The following is a 20448-nucleotide window of genomic DNA, read 5'->3' as shown; positions in this document are numbered from 1 at the left end:
TTGTGACTGACAGCACCAATAATCTGTTTACTGTTCCACACACACATAAATGCATCAACAATGCAGGTACGGATCAACGTTATTATTACTTTACGTTTTCTTCCCTCCGACAAGCATTAATCCTGTTAAATATAGTCTCTATTTAACTATTTTATCTACGGTATTTAAAATAGATGTCGTCAATGTTTGCTACGTTCCAGCTAGCCTAGAATGGCTCTGTTGTGTATACATTGCAAAGTATTTCACACTGTATTAACTGTATGAAACAACAACAAGAGCCATTCTAGGGCTACGTTCCAGCTAACAGGCCATTTGATGAGATTTAGCCTCTCAGACTCCCAAAGTGGCCAAAATAAAGAACATTTTGTTGTCGTTGAATAAGATTTTGTCCAATGCTGTATTGATGTTGGTACCATATGGGGAGAGATAACAGGGCAAACGTTGATCAAAATAACTCTTGTAGGAGCCAAAGAGTGCTTAGTTAGTTATTTTCACTTGATTGGTGATGGGTGTGGGCACCGCATTGACGTTCCATTATTGGTGGGAGCGTCTCTGTGGGTGGCCACCGGTATAGATAAATACAGGTATCTGTACCAGCTGGGCTTATGCTGTTTGAACTTGGAGGCAGGGTGAGCTGGGAGCGATACATTTTGTTGACCGCACATGCACTTTATTCGATAGTTTCATTCATTCACGTTTTGTTTGCTCACCGTTTGATTGTTATTTTTAGATTATTTGCACATATTTATTGCATATATTTATTGTAATATTTGGTGCACTGAACTATATAAACATGGGTCCATTTGGTTTCATTTTACACACTCAAGAGTTAAAGATCTTTTAAGGGTCCATTTGTTACCAACTCTCCATCATATTATGAGGGACCACCTGAACCCCCTCAAGGACCACTGGTGGTCCCCCGGTCCAAAGCCACTGCCCTAATGTGATTCATTATTGTTGGCAGCTATTTAAGAAGCTTCTTAAACAGCTGCCAACAATAATGGCAGCTGATAAGTACTACCTAGCCCCTTTCGGAACCCTCGGTTAAGGTTTTCTGAAGTTTGGACATCGCTTAACCGTAGGGTCCCTGATCGGTTATAGTAAGCACTCAATAGGATGCAGATGTTTTTGCAAAATATGATTTGCTAAAGGGACACTTTACCATTTTTGCTAACAAATATATGTTAATGGCCTTTAGAAGATGTAGAACACTTTCCTGGGGGTCTTTATGTGTGTAATATGTGGTTTTAAAGATATTTTAGCAGTGAGCCCGGTGTCTCTGTCATGGACACTGGGCTCACTTCCTTGCTGGACTACAATTCCCATAATGCTTTGGTGCACTGTTCCTTGTGGATAGGGGGATAGGGAGAGGGCTGTTTTACTGAGACAACATGTAGTCCAAGGTTAATTAAATGAGGATAGAAAGCGAAGACCGTACGGTGGACTCCATGTTGCTCCATGGAAGGAAAGAAACATGCACAATTGAGACCAGGAAGTTGTACATGCACAAATTAGGGCATGTACAACTTCTTGGTCTCAATTTCCTTCCATGGAGCAACATGGAGTCCACCCTCCACCGTACGGTCTTCGCTTCCTAACCTTATTTAATTAACCTTGATGTAGTCCAGGAAGTAAGTGAGCCCAGTGTCCATGACATCAGAGACACCGGGCTCACTGCTAAAATCTAACCGAGGGTCCAGAAAGGGGCTACCCTGCTCCCAGAGTATCTAATGGGAAATGTGGTTGTTTGTTGCTCTGTCATGTTTAAGACTTTATTTAGCATGGATTATCATGCTCATAGTCTCCTGCTGCCTCATGGATGATGATCAATGTTTGTCCCATAGATACTATAGTGAAAAAGGAATAGCAGCCGCCAAAGTGTCCCCATCATGGCTGCAGTTGCTTCTTCTTCCACCACAACCAAAATGTCCTGGCGATTACGTAAGTTATCATCCATCATAAGATGTATATCATATATAAACATCTTTATATATGACATAAAAATGTGTTTATTGTTTTGTTTTGATATTTTTTTGCAGAAGAGTTTGTGGCTCATTCCAGCAATGTGTCCTGTCTGGTCCTGGGGAAAAGCTCAGGCCGCCTGCTGGCTACTGGTGGAGAGGACGGAAGAGTCAACATCTTCTCCGTCAGCAAACCCAACTGTGTCATGGTCAGTGTTTTTGTTGACTAAAATTAAGACTAAATGTGTTTTTCACTGACAAACTAAATAAACTAAGCCATGATGACTGACTAAGACTAAATGTATATGTAATGACTTGAGGAGAGGAAGTTCCTTGTCAGCTAAAATGACATTTTTGGGAACAAGGTTAAAATCTGTTGCTGCCATACTGTACACACACACCCTCTTCAACAACAAGAAACCTATAGTCTGCATTCACAAGGGCCAGGACTATGGAGAATATGACGTTATCATTTGTGAATCTGGATCCTGAGTGTGCCGGCTCAGGGATGACCACATATTCAGTGGGCCCAGGCAGGCAAATTCCACGTCTTCTGGGACATGTGGGCGGTGTTCCCTAATTTCTTACCCCTGGGCACCGGCGTCATAGCACTATCATATGCTCCCAGATCTGGTTGCAGGTGTCTTGAACAATGGTGGCCACTGTGGAAATCCCCAAACGAAAACTGGTGTCGGTCGACACAAACTTGTCCACGATTTCATGTACTGTAACAGTAGGAAATGTCTTATATGCCAAAATCTAAAGTGGCCTTCTAGAACGCCACTATGTGGCCGATTTGAAAAAATCTTGGAGAGGAATGTCTCTCTTGGCACGTTGTCTGCGTGTATGAAAAATGTTTGCTTATCAGTCGGGACTCTTGCCGCTTCTCAGACGCACACAAGGCAAAAAACACAATTTCTGGCTTAGCTGCGACATTACACATTTTTATATCCTACCCTGATAAAGGTAACATGCAGTATATGGTACATTGGAGAAGTAAAGTATATTGCGTGGTATATCAGGTTTGATTGGCTTGTGACTGCATCATCAATTGCTGCAGGTGTGAATGCTTTGCATGTAGAACATTTTAACCATGGTATCTGTGCCTCATTTCCACATCACACTTGTGTGAAAAGGTTTTAAATGGGAAAAGGGACAAGCTGGGAAGATATAAAGAAAAGGCTTGACAGTGCTCATATGGCTGAAAGGAGAATTGAAAATGGAATGTTATAAATATGAATGAGAGAATGCTCACAAAATAATTCTGATTTGTTTGCAGTTCAATCACTTCTAATTGTCTTTTCTGGAAATCCTTCTCAGAGTTTGACCGGTCACAGTAACCCAGTAGAGTGCGTGCAGTTCAAAGGATCCGAGGAGCAGGTCGTCGCAGGGTCACAGTCAGGATCCCTGCGCGTTTGGGACTTGGAAGCCGCTAAAAGTGAGACTTGTGTGTGTGTGTCCGTCCGTCCGTCCCCAGTAGTACTAGTAGTCCTGGTTGTTGAGATCAACAGTACAAGGTTTAACCCATTTTGACCTGAGATCAGATTCTAAAAATGTCTTCTACATCCTGACAGTTTTCTGAAAAAGCTATGTTTCTATGTCAGTCGTTCGATTTTTCAAAAATAGCAGACCTACAAGCTCGTAGCGCTCCACTCGTTGAGCTTGTAGATCTGCTATTTTTCAATAGCTAAAGCATAACATAATGGTAACACCAATAATTATAATAGAAAACCAGAAATAGTACTATGGGTTCCATGTAGATTTGAAAACCAGCAGTACAAGGCATAGTGGTGGGACAGAAAACTAGCTGAACATGTTTCACTCTTTGTTCTTATTTTCTTCAGTCTTACGGACTCTGGCGGGACACAAGGCCAACATATCCAGCCTGGATTTCCATCCCTTCGGGGATTACTTGGCGTCAGGGTCCATGGACACAAATATCAAGGTGTGTGTGTGTGTGTCTGTCTGTGTCGGAGTTGGTGCCTTTTTGGAAATATTACTGTACTTTCAGAACTTAATTTAGAAACAATCGCTGGGTCTTTGCTGAATGGAGTTGCATAAAATATAACCGCTCGAGGTCAGTTCCAAGTTGCTGCTCATGCCCCTTATGATTTTCCCGCCACAATATGGTGGCCCGCTGCCATGTGTACCGTTTTACACGTCTATGGTCTGAGCCTGAGTGTAGTTCATGGGACAATTGGGAGACCCAACAGGTCAGCTGACCTGTGGGATCTGGAAGTAGAAGGGGTTAAAAGGTCAGCTATGTTGTAGCAACCCATTAAGAACTTTGTAAATCAAGAGAATCCTAACATTGTCATTTTGTTTTTTCAGATGTGGGATTTACGGAGGAAAGGATGTGTGTTTAGGTATAAGGTAAGCTGTGTGTGTGTGTGTGTGCGTGCGCGTGCGCCTTGCGATGTGTAGTGAATTGAAGGAGTTCATGTGCATAGATGACCAAATATAAAATGCTAAGTAACCGAGGACTACCGACAACCTCCAGACATTCAGGTGTCACAAAGTGCCTCCTTAGCCTTGTGATCTGATTAAAAGTGGTACAGCATTTATAGTCATTAGCTAGGCTTCCTGTTATTCACTTTAGCAATTGCCAAAGGCCTACAGCTAGTTTAGTCAGCTGCTGCTGGTGGGTGTGCGTGCATGTCTGGAATTGCTTGTCTGAAGTTTGTCTCCCTGGCTTGCTTGCTCGCTCTCTCGCTGGTTAAATGCATACTGCAAGGTTTGTGTGAGTCAAAGGTTTGGGGTGTATGCTATATAATATACAGTATTCAAGCTTCTTACCACATTTTGTGCCCAAGACGTCTGTGGACGTCTTTGGTATTACCGCACGGGCAGAGCCCAAGACGTCTGTGGACGTCTTTGAAAAATAAAAAAGATCAAGACAATGATTTTTTTTTAATACGTGGTGCCAAGCTTGTGTTTTCACCATTGAGAATGCATTTGGCGTTTAAATTAAATAACTCAAACTATAAAACATTTCAAAGTAAAAAGTTCCAGCATGTGTCTCCACAGTCAGCTGAATTATAAAAAATGTGAATGGATTTTTGGGCAGTTTTGCATGGGCTCTCAATGTGTTAACAGTTCTACTGCATAAGCCGCATTCCCCGCTATATAATCCAATATTCTATGCTGCCTAGATTGTCTTATTACCTTTGGAGCATACGCCGAAATATTTGCCGCTTTGATCGATGAAAATCGAAACACCATATTCTTCTAGCGGGATCATTCTGCTTTGATGCCCTTACTTCATGGAACACTCTACAACAAACACTACAAATTAACCCATTTAGGCCCGACGTTGAAATTAAAATGTCTTGTAAATCATGACGGTTTTCTGAAAACCTCATGTTTCTACAGAACCACTGACATATCAGTGGCTTTCAAACTATTTCATGTCAAGGACCCCCAGAATTATCTGTATTTGGCTGCTGACCCCCATCTGAAAATATGTTGTTCCAGGGACCCCCCCCAGAAGCAAAGATTTGAGTTAAAAACATTCGCTCTGAAAGAATATATGTTCAAAGATTTGCGCCACATTTTGCGATTAATTTTCTTTTAGCAGATCTACAAGCTCGTGCCGCGCTACGAGCTTGTAGCTCTGCTATTTTTCAATAGCTAAAGCATAACATAATGCTTAAAACGGGTGCACCTCAATGCTTTTTCGAAAATAAATAAAGGTTTCAATCAATTATGCCCCATCCAGCTTCCCAGTTCCCACCCCTTTGGGTTAAATCACAGGCTTGTGCCACACAGTCATGGAGGATAAAGCCAGAACAACTTGAATGGGTTTATGTGTTTCTATTGTTTTCCGCAGGGTCACACCCAGGTGGTGAGATGCGTGGCGTTCAGCCCAGATGGAAAATGGCTGGCATCTGCCAGTGATGACAGCACCATTAAGGTACCACACCTATACACCAAAGACTATTATTATGACGATGATTTATTATTAATAATAATCATTTATTTCGATTAACATGGCTCACTGACCACCATGCAGTCTTATCCCAAGCTTCGTTTACCTATGGCCCTCGATTACAGAGGCACTACACTGTCTCTCTGCATTTGATGTATGCGTTTACCTTACTGTAAGTCGCTCTGGCTAAAGAGTGCCTGCTAAATGCCTAAAATGTAGCATTTTCTAGCCTTTTATTAGCCACAATTAACTTACTGTCTGCAAGTTGCAACCATCTCCATTGACCCTGACAGCCCATTCATGAAACGCAATCCTATCTGATTGTATTAAACAACAAAATTCACCAATATTGCAACTCTACGGACAGCTCGGGTTATCCTTTGTCTCTGTCAAGACTTTGTCCATCGTTGTCATGTTAATGAGCAACTTTCTGTCAAACTCTGTGCAGTCATATTTTTCAATGTTAATCACTCAACATCAACCTGGATTGATTTGACAACTGCAATATCGGTGAGTTTAAGTTGTTTTAATACAATCAGAAAGGGCTTTTCTGTTTCATGAATAGAAAGTCAATGAAGCTTGTTGGAACTTAGAAGCAGATAGCATCTGCATGTTTCAACCAACATTTTAATTTGCGTTATAACCTTTAGTATCTTAAATGACCAAGTACGGTAAGTACAAAGACATTTATTTGTCAACATTTGTCTTCTATTCTTTTCACAATGTCTCTTAGCTTTGGGACCTAACTGCGGGGAAGGTGATCACAGAGTTCACAGCTCACACTGGACCTGTGAACATTGTTCAGTTCCACCCGACAGAATACCTGCTGGCATCGGGCAGCTCGGACAGGTACAACAGACACCCACATCTGTATTTTAACCCATTTAGGCCTGACATCGAAATGTAAAAAATGTCTTCAAAATCCTGACAGTTTTCTGAAAAACCTTATGTTTCTCTAATCAGTGGTGCTCAATATTTCATGTCAAGGACCCCAAAATATAAATGTAATATGCCTCTGCCCCCCCCCATCTGAAAATATGTTGTTCCAGGGACCTCCCCAGAAGCAAAGATTTGAGTTCACTAATTAATAATAATGTAATATATAATGTAGTAATATATATATTCAAAGATTTGAGGCACATTTTCACGATTTTTCAAAAATAGCAGACCTACAAGTTCATAGCGTGGCACCGAGTGCCACGCGATCTGCTATTTTTCAATAGCTAAAGTACAACATAATGCTTTAGTTTAAAACACCAAAATGGGTTCCCGCCCAATATGGGTTAAGGACATGTATGTAGTTTACCCATGCAGTTTTTTTAAATAGCTACTGTTGTGTTTGTATATTACAGGACCATCAAGATGTGGGACTTAGAGAAATTCAGCATGATCGGCTCTTCGACGGGGGAGACGGGGCCTGTCAGGTGTGTATGGTGCCAGTCAGTGTGAGTCAGTGTGACTTAAGTGTTATCCTGATATACTGTAAATGAAACGGCTTTTTGTGTTCATTTACTTTTTATCTATGCTTTTCTGGGCAAGGGATGTCAATTGTTTGGTTCAACCCACTTTGGTAATGGGGTGATTGTAAGGAGGAGTTTGATTGATTGAAATATTTATTAACAGTTTGCAGAATTACAGTACATTTCAAGCACAAACTCAATACAAAGACTGTTAACTGTGAGTGGACAATTAAGCATTGCACTTGTTTACAAGAGGGTCCACCTTGTTCAATTCATCAAAACATTTAGAGACTTACAAATAGACACTTCTATATATCTATATATATATATATATATATATATATATATATATATATAGTCAAAGAACAGAACAGGAATTCATCATAAGGGAGGTAAAAAGGGAACATAAACATACAGTGAGGGGAAAAAGGGGTGGGGTGGAGGATTCAGATTTTACGGAGGCCAGCTTCGAATTGCAGCCGTCCGTACAGTAGGTGCCCTTTGAGAGCGGTTTTGAAGGAGTCAAGGGATTCGCATGTCTTAATGACTGTTGGTAGGGCGTTCCACATTTTGGTGGCATAGGAGCGAAAATAATTTAGTCCCTTTGTGCCGAATCTGGGTTGTAAAAGTACAGCCTCTAGCTACTCTTGCAGCTTTTGAGTTTATGATGACATGCCCAAAATAGGGAAGGCAGATTGAAAGTGGTTTATGAATTGGTTCAGCTGGCGGTACTGGAAGTACATGGAATAATTACATGAAAGGAAGCAAAGGAAAAACTTATTTTTGTTGTTGTGCAATGTTAATATTAACCCATTTTGACCTGAGATCAGATTCTAAAAATGTCTTCTACATCCTGACAGTTTTCTGAAAAAGCTATGTTTCTATGTCGGTTGTTCGATTTTTCAAAAATAGCAGATCTACAAGCTCGTAGCGCGCCACTCGGTGGCGCGCTATGAGCTTGTAGATCTGCTATTTTTCAATAGCTAAAGCATAACATAATGCTAACACCAAAAGGGGTTCCCGCCCAAAATGGATAATATTAAGCAGCACTTTCTAGTGAAAAACTGACAGGCTAAATGGGAAGCAATGGAGCAATCGGTAAGAGATAATTGTGGTGTATTGTTATAATACTTTGGAGAGATGTATATCTTGTCCAGCTTTAGTCACATGTGTCGTGGTGTTTTTCCTTTCCATTTAAACACATGTTCTTTTTGGACCATCACATTCATAGGGGCGGCGGTGGCTCAGGGGTAGAGTGGGTGGATGGTAACCGCAAGGTTGCCTGTTCCAACCCAGGCTCCCCCAGAGTTGGTGTCGAAGTGTCCTTGAGCAAGACTCTGAACCCCTAATTGCTCCTGATGTGTCTGGTTGGTGCCTTGCATGGTTTCCGCCGCCATCTGTGTATGAATGTGTGAGACTGGGCGAATGTAATGCACAATCTATGTAAAGCGCCTTGGATAAATGCACCTTTTACCATTTTCTTCATCTACTAATGTCTCCGTGCTTGCAGGTGTGTTCTGTTCAACCCAGACGGCTGCTGCCTGTACAGTGGGAGTGTGGACTCGCTGCATGTGTACGGTTGGGAGCCAGACTGCTGCTTTGATGCGGTGCCAGTGGGCTGGGGAAAGGTGGCCGACTTGTCCATCTGCAACAACCAGCTGGTATGTAGTTGTAGGCTCATCCCCAGTCCTAAAAACACTACTGTTAACCCTTTTTGACCTGTAGCTGGGTCTGAATTCGTTAAAATCGTGCACTTGGTGACAAGTTTTTGATTTTTGGTATGGTGGTAGGTATGGTTATAAGGTTTTCAAAAACCATCGCAAACAAGTTGGGAGCGCCCCCTAGTGGTCCGTTTGCAATGAATCTAATATTAAATGGGTCAGTATATGGTTATAAATCAAAATAATTGATAAAAGATTTTCCAATGGATTCTATTAGTGTTGGGTGTGCTAAATAACATACAAAACAATTAGGAAAAAATAACTTCTGGAAAGGCATCATATTCAAGATGGCGTCCACGATGGCTGCCGGGAGATTAAAATTCCTATAAACTGGGATTTAATACATAAAAAATCATAACAATTATGCACTTGGTGACAAGTTCTTGATTTTTGGTATGGTGTTAGGGATGGGCATAAGGTTTTCAAAAACCATTGCAAACGAGTTGGGCTCGCCCCCTAGTGGTCCGTTTGCAATGAATCTAATATTAAATGGGCCAGTATATAGTTAAAAACCATAATAATGGATAAAAGAAAAAAATCAATGGATTATATTAGTATTGGGTGTGCTAAATAACATACTAAAAATGTAGGAAAAAATAACTTCTGGAAAGGCATCATTTTCAAGATTGCGTCCACAATAGCTGCAAAATGCCTATAAAGCTTGGATTTAATATGTAAAAAATAATAATAATTGATAAAATAGATTTTCCAATGGATTCTATTAGTATTGGGTATGCTAAATAACATATAAACATTTTGGGTGAAAATAAGGCGTCCACGGTGGCCTCAGTAAGCTTAAAATGCCTATAAACTGGGATTTAATACATATAAAATCATAACAATTATGCACTTGGTGACAAGTTTTAGACTTTTGGCATGGTGTTGGGTATGGGCATGAGGTTTTCAAAAACCATCGCAAACAAGTTGGGCTCACCCCCTAGTGGTCTGTTTGCAATGAATTCAATGTTAAATAGGCCAGCATTGGATTCATTGCAAACAGACCACTAGGGGGCGAGCCCAACTTGTTTGCAATGGTTTTTGAAAACATTATGCCCATACCTAACATCATGCCAAATATCTAAAACTTGTCACAAAGTGCATAATTGTTATGATTTTGTATGTATTAAATCCCAGTTTATAGGCATTTTAAGCTTACTGAGGCCACCGTGGACGCCATCTTGAAAATGATGCCTTTCCAGAAGTTATTTTCACCCAAAATTTTAATGTGTTATTTAGCATACCCAATACTAATATAATCCATTGGAAAATATATTTTATCAATTATTTTAGTTTTTAACCATATACTGTCCCATTTGATATTAGATTAATTGCAAACAGACCACTAGGGGGCGAGCCCGACTTGTTTGCGATGGTTTTTGAAAACCTAACATCATGCCAAAAATCAAAAACTTGTCACCAAGAGTATAATTGTTATGATTTTGTATGTATTAAATCCCAGTTTATAGGCATTTTAAGCTCCTGGCAGCCACCGTGGACGCCATCTTGAAAATGATGCCTTTCCAGAAGTTATTTTTTCCTAATTCTTTAGTATGTTATTTAGCACACCCAATGCTAATAGAATCCATTGGAAAATCTCTATCAATTATGGTTTTTAACCATATACTGGCCCATTTGATATTAGATTCATTGCAAACAGACCACTAGGGGGCGCTCCCAACTCGTTTGCGATGGTTTTTGAAAACCTTATAACCATACCTACCATCATACCAAAAATCAAAAACTTGTCACCAAGTGCACGATCTTGTTGATTTTGGACGAATTCAGACCCAGCTACTGGGAACGATTCCATAAATGTCTTCTAAATCCTGACAGTTTTCTGAAAAAGCTATCTTTCTATGTCAGTCGTTCTTCGATTTTTCAAAAATAGCTAAAGCATAACATAATGCTAACACCAAAAGGGGTTCCCGCCCAAAATGGGTTAGTACAGTACTTAAGTAAAAGTACTTTGTTACTTTACACCACTGTATTATTATTCTCAGATCGGCGTGTCTCACCAGCTGACCAGCGTGTCCTCCTATGTGGTCGACCTGACCAGAGTAAAGAAGTCTGGATGCTCTGAGACCAAAGGCCATGTCCAGGACAACCAGCCGATCACAGAGCCCTCCCCCAAGGGCTCCACGCTGAGACGCAGCTACGAGAGGCCCACCACCACATGCAGCAGTCAGAGGTCAGAGGTCATAAAGTAGAAAGCCTTACGTAAACTGTGTTCTTAACACCCTGAGCCGCGGCATAAACAGGTCTCCGTCCTATAAAATGGTAACACCCGGCGCTCAGGACGGAGATTAATAAAAAGGACGGAACTTTATTGATATCATAACGGAGCGCATCACTCCACAGGCGGGGAGCGCCGGTTGGGCAACATTCGACGTCATTTCTGGTTGGGACGTCATCCAAAATATCGTGAAAATATTTATTTCAGAAAACTGGAGGATTTAGATTTTTTTTTATTTTGAGGTCTGGCCTAAATGGGTTAATGTTTGTGTTGCGGACATTTTGTGGGGACAAAAGCTGTATATAGGAAACTAAACGTTCCAAAAAGACGCCATCAGTGTTTTTTTCCATAAATATGGTGACCTAAAAGTCAAATTGTGCAGCTGGAAATACTAAGCGAGTTACTGGCAACCTCTGTGCCATTCAGCAGGGTGAAGGAGGCGCGCCAGGAGCGATGGAGCCCAGAAGGCGAGCACCGCAGCCCCAGCAGCGAGGACGAGAAGGAGGAGAAGGAGTCCACTGCTGAGATTCAGAATGCAGAGGACTACAAGGAAATCTTCCAGCCCAAGGCAGCCATCTGTATGTCTGCTCAAATGTGTAAACAAAAAAATATTTTGTTAAATTTTGCTCCGAGGCCTATTTGAGGGCGGTAATCTGCAGCAATTCGGTATTGTAGTCCGATGTAATTTTGTAGTCCTACGCTACGTGGCACCAGCTCCCGTCCGCTTCTCATTGTAAATGGCAATATCTAAACGTGTTAATCTTTTTACAATAACGTTATTTTTCAGAAAGGAAGCCATTGAGGGTTAAAATGGGTCTTAATGCTTCCAACTAGAGTAGAATTATTAATTAATTAATTATTGTTCTGGAGGGGGGGGGGCGCTTATATCACGGCTAAAATACTGAATTTGCTGATAACAATCCGGAACAAATGTTTTCTCAGAGTTTCATGCCGACGCTAACAGAATCTCCCATTCGCTCCAAGATTCCGAAGTATTGTGAGCCAAAACAGTCGGTGTGTATGTGGTATTTCGGATGTGTCAGCAATTACATTAAATCCCTGAAAAAGGCCAGAGGGTTTAACAGTCGGTGCTTATGGGTCAACTTGACACTCTTGGAGTTTATTGAACACTCCAGCATGTGGTACTATTGTGTTGACTTTGTTCCTGAATCCCTCTCCTCTTCCCGTCAGCTCGCACCCCTCCCAAGTTCAGCGAGCCTTTCCCTGCTCCGCTCGAGGAAGGTGAGTGAACCAAAGCTCTACACTGTGTGCTCCGTAGGAGACGAGCTCCTTCATTTAGGTCCTGCAACTATCGATTCACTTTGAATAATCCAGAAGTGCATTTTTTTTAGATGTTTAAATTTGTATTTTTCTCTCTATACAGATAGGTTTGTGGTGAGAGCCAGCCAAGTGTCAGATGTTATGACACCAATGCCCGACAAACAGCAGGTGGGTGTATTGGTACACATTCTTATTTACAGTATAATGTGGACTGGTTTTAATGGTACATGTATTCACACTCCCATTGAGTGCATGCCTTAACCTGCACTTAGTCCCAACTCTCTCCACTCGCTCCTGGAAATGTGACACTTTGTGCACAATTCCCATATCTACATTGTTTGGGAGCATTGTGGTTTCCCAGTGAAGCCAGTATGTTATACCTGATATCCTTTGTCAAATATGCTAATGCTATAAAGACATCAAGTTTGATACCTTTTTTTTTTTTTCCTGACCCACAAGTCAAGATACATGGAAAGCCATGAGTTTCTTGAACTTGGCAACAACGTGTGCGTTCCTTGCTCCCCGTTTACAAGGCCCTTAACACATTTTGTTACCGCACGGGCAGAGCCCAAGACGTCTGTGGACGTCTTTGTAAAAAAAATAATAATAATAATAATTTTATTGCATTTTATTTTTAATCCAAAAAATCAAAATGATTTTTTTTTAATACGTTTTGCCAAAGTTTGTGTTTTCGCCATTGAGAATGCATTTGGCGTTTAAATTAAATAATTCAGAAACTATAAAACATTTCAAAGTAAAAAGTTCCAGCATGCGTCTCCACAGTCAGCTGAATTATAAAAAATGTTAATGGATTTCTAGGTGAAAGTGATTTTTGGGCAGTTTTGCGTGGGCTCTCAAAGTGTTTTAAGACATTCTATGTCTAAAGCCTGCTGCTCAATGCATCTCTCCACAGCCTGGCCATCTGAGGGACATCCCAATGGCGTCGTCCACTCCTGTCCAGCGGGTTGAACCCACGGTGGTCTCCTCAGCGCCGCGGCCCATCCCCTCGGCGAGACCTCCTCCCCCGGTCTCCGCCTTTCCTGCTCCCCGCTCGGAACCCCCCCAGGCCTCCCTCGCCAAGCCCAAAGCACCGCCTAATCTGATCCCGGCTGCCAGGAGCAAGCCCATAGGGCTCAACGTGGCTGATTTCTTACCAGTGAGTAAATGTCTGAACATGCCGATTGCACCATTGATCAGAATTGACAAAGTTTACAGTTGTAAAACAGCGTGTGAAATTAGTTTTTGTGCAATTGCCATCGTTTATTGAGGGCCCTCCTATATACAGCTTTTGTCCCCACACGTCTCAATATTTGCCATTGACAATGAAAGGAGAAATTGGGTCAAATGTCTGCCAAAAATGTTTAACCAATTGTATCCAACCAATCGCAAGTATAATGATAAGAGCGCCCCTCACTTCACACGGGTGTGATTTTGTTATTCCCATAAGAGAAAGGGTAATGACCAGTACACACTCTTAAAGCTTTGTCTCCTACTTCCACATTTTATGAAGGGGTCTCTCTCTCTGTCTCTCTCTCTGCGTCTCTCGCTCTCTCGCTCTGCAGTCTTCACGTGGTCCCACTGGCCTGAGCGATGAGGAGGTCCTCTCTCAGATGACTAAAGGTCACGAAACCATGCGTGTGATGTTGGCCAACAGGATCAAGAACTTGGAGACGGTGAGAGCTGCGTGGGCCAGCGGAGACGTGAAGGTAAATGGGCTACTAGACAATTTACCATCTGAGGTAGATTCTTCAATTATTCAACATGGTTTTTCAAACACTTGAAACCACCAACCACTTAAACAAATAATAGATGTACAAGCTCGCAGCGTGGCACGCACGCTCTGAGCTTGCAGATCTGCTATTTTTGAATGGCCAACGCTATAATCTAAAATGACACTTGCTTTCCCGGTTTTAATGGGCTAGTCCAGCAGTCAACGGGTGGGAAATTTGGTATATAGTCTTTTATATTGGCCTAAAATATTGTCTATATACATATATTCATGAATCCACTTGCTGACCGGCTGTTAGTATTGGGCAATTTGTTTTATAGGGGTTTCTTGTGACCCTAACATTAACATCCTATGGCAGGCAAAAATGTCAAACTTTCCTTTTGCTTTAAGTAGCATGTGATAAACTAGGGGGTTTTCATGATTCTGAATCCATTCCAAGCATTAGTTTTGCACAAAATACACTCCTTGGGCTAAAAACAGCCATAGCCACTTGCCCATTTGTCATGATGTCTATGGCCGTTTTTAGCCCAAGGAGTGTTTTTTGCGCAAAACTAATGCTTGAAATGGATTCAGAATCATGAAAACCCCCTAGTTTGACATGTCACATGCTACTTAAAGCATAAGGAAAGTTTGACAATTTTGCCTGCCATAGGATGTTAATGAGAAAAAAAAAGTTGCCCAATACTAACAGCCGGTCAGCAAGTGGATTCATGAATGTATGTACATAGACAATATTTTAGGCCAATAAAAAAGACTATATACCAAATTTCCCACTTTAAACAAAAGAAGCCTGTTGGCTGCCGGACGTTTTGGAAATATAACAATGTGTTAATTTCCAAACGCTCAGGGAAATAATAATGAATGAATGACATTAGGAAATATACAATAGGAACATTATTAGGCAACATTACATGAGGAACATTGGGCACTGGCAGCATTGTTGTTGCTATTATGCTATTGTTCCAAAGTTTGTTGTTGCTATTATTTGCCCACTTGGTTGTTTTCCAGGTGGCTATGGATACCGCTGTAGCCATTGGTGACATGTGCATCATTGTGGACGTGCTCAACATTTTAAATCTTAAACCGTGAGTGGGCATGACACACACACACACACACACACACACACACATGCTAGCTACTATAATCTCTCTGTCTTTTAGGGCACTATGGAAACTGGACCTATGTACCTCCATCCTTCCACAGATAGAAAAGCTGCTGCACAGCAAATACGAAAGGTGAGCAAAGACGGGACGGTTATGCAATTGTCGCCTGGAGGCCAATAAATATACTCTACTACAACACAAACAGGCCCATTGCATTCCAAAAATAACATCTATGTGTCATATCTCTGCTGTCGGAAGGAACTCCAAAATGTTAATTTTTCAGGAAATTACGAACTTTTTGAAAACTAAGCAATACTGCCTTATCAAAGTTGGTGTGACTTTATATATTGTCAATGACTTGCATGAGAGGGGGAGAGGTGGTGGAGTTAGCTGCTTTAGCAGACAGTTTGAGGGTCCAATGGAGTTAAGAGGTTTTGTCCCAACTTGCGTTTTTTACTACTTTCCATTGGTTCAATATTTTTCGAAACATCACACAGGCGTAAAGGGTGTTAAATAGCACTGATTTATGCACAAAAAAAAATCTAAAACCCCAAAAATGGAGTTATGAGGTTACCTCCCAATAGCAACGATATGTTTGAAGATATATATATATATACAGTCAGAATTTCATTGGTTCCAAACCGACAGCAATAACAAAAATGACCCTTGTTGGTCAGCTGTTTGTTTGGGTTAGCTGTTGACCGCAGGGAGAAGTGTAGTGTTTTCAAGTTCAAGAATAGCAGAGATGGTACAAGACAACTGGTGCACAAAATGAAATGACAGTACTGGGAAATTATTTTGAAATGACCTTCTTCCATTGTTGGCTAACACTGCTCTAAAGTGGTTGATGGCTAGCATAGTTGGCCTGTTCAAAGTCCAAGATTTATAACCAACTGCCAGCCACCCGGATGTATCCAAAAGTTGTCTCCTAAAAACATGAAAGTGTGTGGATGAAACCACCTGTGTGGGGTCAGTGGGGATCCAGCAGGAACAGTCGTGCATTCACTGGTTCCATTTTCTAAGAGTAGATGGAAGAAAACTGTCTATACAGCAGCAGTGTTTTTTGCCAAAGGTACAGAAAAAAATCACACCCGTGTGAACTGAGTGGTGTAAGGTCTGACGTAATGAAATCATGTCTGACGTAATGAAATCACACCCGGGTGTGATTTCATTACCTGGCTTTGTTTGTGCAGAAAAAATGAGCATGGTTGCTATGTTCACCCTGTTCACCCGGGTGTGATTTCATTACGTCATTACAACAGGGTGAACATAGCAACCATGCTCATTTTTTCTGCACAAAAAAGCCAGTTGTAGGAGTGGTTTACACCACTCAAAAATGGCTGCTGGAAACTTTACTTTGTATTCAATTATTTTATTTGACTGTACCCTTTCTTAATCTTGAAACAGTGAAGTGGAGTTTTAGTTTTGTCGAACGGTATACATTTTGCTCTCTTATGAACTGAAAGAAATGGGGTGAACGTAACAATGGCATTTATTATTGTGGTCTTTCTAACCCCCGTTTTGATGTTTATCTCTAGCTATATCCAGACGGGTTACCTGTCTCTGAAGCTGGTCTTGAAGCGTTTCTGGCCCCTCATCTCAGACACACTCAAAGCACCACCATCGGTCGGCGTGGACATCACACGAGAAGAGAGGTGATCATCTCCAGCTTGGCACTCATCTAAACATACCGCCTTTCTCTAAAACTGATATAAAAACAATAGATCCTTGTGTAGACCTTAAAGGGATAGTTCAGATTTTTTGAACTTAAGTTGTATGAAATACTTAATAATTAAATTAGTGGTTGAAACTGTATTAATTGATTGCCCGAGTCCCGCTCTGGTTTTGGTCAATATTAAGTAGTTCCGGTCATTTTGTGGGGGGCACTGGGGCCACGCAGTAAAAGTAGATGAATCCACAAAACGAACGTAATTTGTATTGTTGACCTATTTCTAAAATATTAGCGCGACTTTCGTTCAACTTTGACCCCTCTATCACATGGAACTATTTTTTGGGCGTAGTGATATGGACACAAAAAACATAGTTCTGTGTGATAGAGGGGTAAAAAAAGAACGAAAGTTGCACTAATATTTTAGAAATAGGTCAACAATACAAATTACGTTAGTTTTGTGGATTAATTTACTTTTACTGCGTGGCCCCCAGTGCCCCCCACAAAATGACCGGAACTACTTGATATTTCACCAAAACCAGAGCAGAACTCCCACCACAGGACTCGGGCAATTAATACAGTTGCAACCACTATATTAATGGGAAGTATTTCATACAACTTAAGTTCAAAAAATCTGAACTATCCCTTTAAGTCAGGGGTTCTCAACGTTTTTGGCCGGGGACCCCCGGAAATGCTTTGGCAATGTCTCGGGACCCCCTCCCCGCCCCCTCCCGACCCCCAATATAAATTGACTGCTACAATAACCTTAAACCATTTTGGGCGGGAACCCCTTTTGGTGTTTTAAGCATTGTTATAATTTAGCTATTGAAAAATAGCAGATCTACAAGCTCATAGCGCGCCACCGAGTGGCGTGCTACGAGCTTGTAGGTCTGCTATTTTTGAAAAATCGTGAAAATATATATATATATATTTTTTTAATAATTTGGGGACCCCCTAAAATAATTTGGCGACCCCCCCAAGGGGTCGCGACCCACGGGTTGAGAACCCCTGTGTTAAGTAGTAGAGGAGGCTGAATAAACAGTCAAAAAGGACACGCACGTCTAAAAAGACACGCATCAAATGGTGTGCAGATGTTTTTCATTTCTTCCTTGTGTAGACCTTTCCTTAACAATGGTAGAATTTTAATTTGATTTTTGCTGGCAAAGAAGACTTGTTTGTTTGGATGCTTGATAAACAGCGCCAGTGCATTTGGAGGCTTAACATCGGCCTGGCAGAGACAATACATAGATAAATAATGAGGAATAGCCGATTGGCGTGTGACCAGCAGTGCCACAAGGTCTCGTAGAGTCGCTAGTCTTTGTGACTCGGTGTGAAGTTCCTCATTAATAATCTAGTGTTTTAAACTTATTAATTTATTGTATTTTGCACCACATTCAGAATCACATTTTAAATCGGAAAATGACAAATCTATTAACCCATTTTGGGTGGGAACCCCTTTTGGTGTTAGCATTGTTATGCTTTAGCTATTGAAAAAATAGCAGATCTACAAGCTCATAGCGTGCCACAGAGTGACGTCTGGTCATAATGGGTTAAAACATGTTTGGTTCTTTTTTCTTCAGGCATGAGAAATGCAAGGCCTGCCATAAGCAGCTCAAGAATCTAAGTAACGTGGTGAAGAACAAGGCTGACCAGGTGGGGCGACACGGCAGTACCTTCAAAGAGCTGCAGCTCCTCCTGTCTCCGGTGGACTACTGACACGGCAGTACCTTCAAAGAGCTCCAGCTCCTCCTGTCTCCGGTGGACTACTGACACCATCCACTTTGGGATGCTGGTCATGGACCAGCCAATTGTGAGATGTTGGTAGCCGGGGAGCCAGCCAGCCACCCGGAATTTGAGAGGACCTGTGATGTCATGAAATACTTTTTTTTTTTTTTAATTAATTTGGTCATTAAGGTCCACAGAATGAGAAGTCTGCTCTGCCGGGAAATATCGCGCAAAAAAGTTAGGACAATTTTTGTATACCACACCATAGACCAGTATGATGACATTTTGCCTTATATTGGTTAAGTAGCATGTGACATGTCAAACTAGGGGGTTTTCATGATTCTGAATCCATTCCAAGCATTAGTCTTATTAAGGAGTGTTTTTCGTGCAAAACTAATGCTTGGAATGGATTCAGAATCATGAAAACCCCCTAGTTTGACACGTCACATGCTATTTAAAGTATGATGACATTTTGCCTTATATTGGTTGTCTATATGGTGTGGTATACAAAAATGTCCATAGCTTTTTTCCCGCAATGTTTCCGGCAGAGCAGGCCTCTCATTCTGTGGACCTTAATGACCAAGTTAATAGAAAAAACCCAAATCAAGTATGTCATGACATCACAGGTTAATCCTTAACCTGTGAACTCCCACAGATGTAGTGTTGTGCCTGACTCCTTAAACTGAGCAATCAATCATTTGAAACACACATTAGGGTGGATATTAAGGGCCAAACGTTGAGATGAATCCATACAATGAATCCATCCAAATTCTTCTTCCGGATCATCACGCGAAGCCTTCAAGCCAACAAGCTGCCTGATTTGGTCACTTTGACCCTTACACTGTGTGTGGTCAATAGGATGTTATAGTTTTGATGACACTTTTTTTTCTTTTCTCCACTGCAGATTTTTTTATATATATACTGTATATGTCTTAAATAAATAAATTATCACCACTATGCTTAACAATGCTCTTTATTCATGTATTGTCTCCGCTAGGCCGAAGCTCAGAGTATATATTAATAGATACCTCCCATCCACTTGCATTAAGTTGCGCATGAGGTGATTTCACTCCTCCTTCCGGGTAGGAACGGAGTGCTTTCTGGGATGGATTGGGCGCAAACACATGAACGCGCTGCCGTTGACTATCATTGCACGCGTTCACGTGCGTTCACGTATGAAACGGCGTTCACGTGTCATCAATGATAGTCAACGGACCAGCGCGTTCATGTGTTTGGGCCAGCGCTGAAATACCAAATTCGGCCACTATGTCCATTTCGCCTCAGGGTTTCCGCCGGGTGCCGTCTAGGGCCGAAGGCACCGAGGAGCTCACTTTTCTAGTTATTCCAATCCTACCCCCAGATTGAAAATTCAATCCCTTCCCTACCCAAAGTTTTTACATTGTCTTGACAATATTTGAAATACCATTAGGTCAGGAGGCAGATGAGGGGGCTAGGGGCCTCGAAGGTTTCTAGTCTATGCAGTGATGGAAATGCAATCATAGCCTTTGTTTTGGTTCTTATTTAAATATAAACTGATGCCAAAACTTAAAAGAGCATGTTCAACCATAGCTCATTATAGGTGGATGCCATTACGGTCTACTTAAAGTCCAAGACTACTTGTGTAGAGGTTTGGGTTGC

At 41.4% G+C, this 20448-nt stretch overlaps 1 protein-coding gene across 5 annotated transcripts in view; it reads left to right on the top strand.

Moving 5' to 3' along the window:
- The window catches only part of LOC306919926 (katanin p80 WD40 repeat-containing subunit B1-like), a 19774-nt gene extending 10 nt beyond the window's left edge, over positions 1-19764 (top strand). The window contains exons 1-20 of one of the 5 annotated variants that reach the window (XM_079496491.1): positions 1-66; positions 1845-1941; positions 2040-2170; positions 3282-3399; positions 3806-3906; positions 4293-4334; positions 5791-5874; positions 6623-6738; positions 7242-7313; positions 8860-9010; positions 11071-11258; positions 11730-11899; positions 12495-12545; positions 12688-12752; positions 13498-13740; positions 14147-14290; positions 15322-15398; positions 15474-15548; positions 16955-17071; positions 18666-19764. The exon at positions 1-66 is cut by the window's left edge and continues 10 nt beyond it. In XM_079496491.1, coding sequence (XP_079352617.1) covers positions 1890-1941; positions 2040-2170; positions 3282-3399; positions 3806-3906; positions 4293-4334; positions 5791-5874; positions 6623-6738; positions 7242-7313; positions 8860-9010; positions 11071-11258; positions 11730-11899; positions 12495-12545; positions 12688-12752; positions 13498-13740; positions 14147-14290; positions 15322-15398; positions 15474-15548; positions 16955-17071; positions 18666-18801 — 2133 coding nt within the window. In that variant the 5' untranslated portion in view covers positions 1-66; positions 1845-1889 and the 3' untranslated portion in view covers positions 18802-19764. Of the gene's footprint in view, positions 67-613; positions 630-1844; positions 1942-2039; positions 2171-3281; positions 3400-3805; positions 3907-4292; positions 4335-5790; positions 5875-6622; positions 6739-7241; positions 7314-8859; positions 9011-11070; positions 11259-11729; positions 11900-12494; positions 12546-12687; positions 12753-13497; positions 13741-14146; positions 14291-15321; positions 15399-15473; positions 15549-16954; positions 17072-18665 lie in introns of those variants that run through there. The other 4 variants (XM_079496494.1, XM_079496492.1, XM_079496493.1 and 1 more) reach the window with 4 other exon arrangements.
- The last annotated feature ends 684 nt before the right edge of the window (positions 19765-20448 follow it).

The sequence above is a fragment of the Electrona antarctica genome, assembly GCF_951216825.1.
Source record: "Electrona antarctica genome assembly, chromosome: 3".
NCBI classification, from domain to species: domain Eukaryota; kingdom Metazoa; phylum Chordata; class Actinopteri; order Myctophiformes; family Myctophidae; genus Electrona; species Electrona antarctica.
The sequence above is the reverse complement of the archived record's forward strand: the minus strand, read 5'-3'. Positions and strand labels throughout refer to the sequence as shown.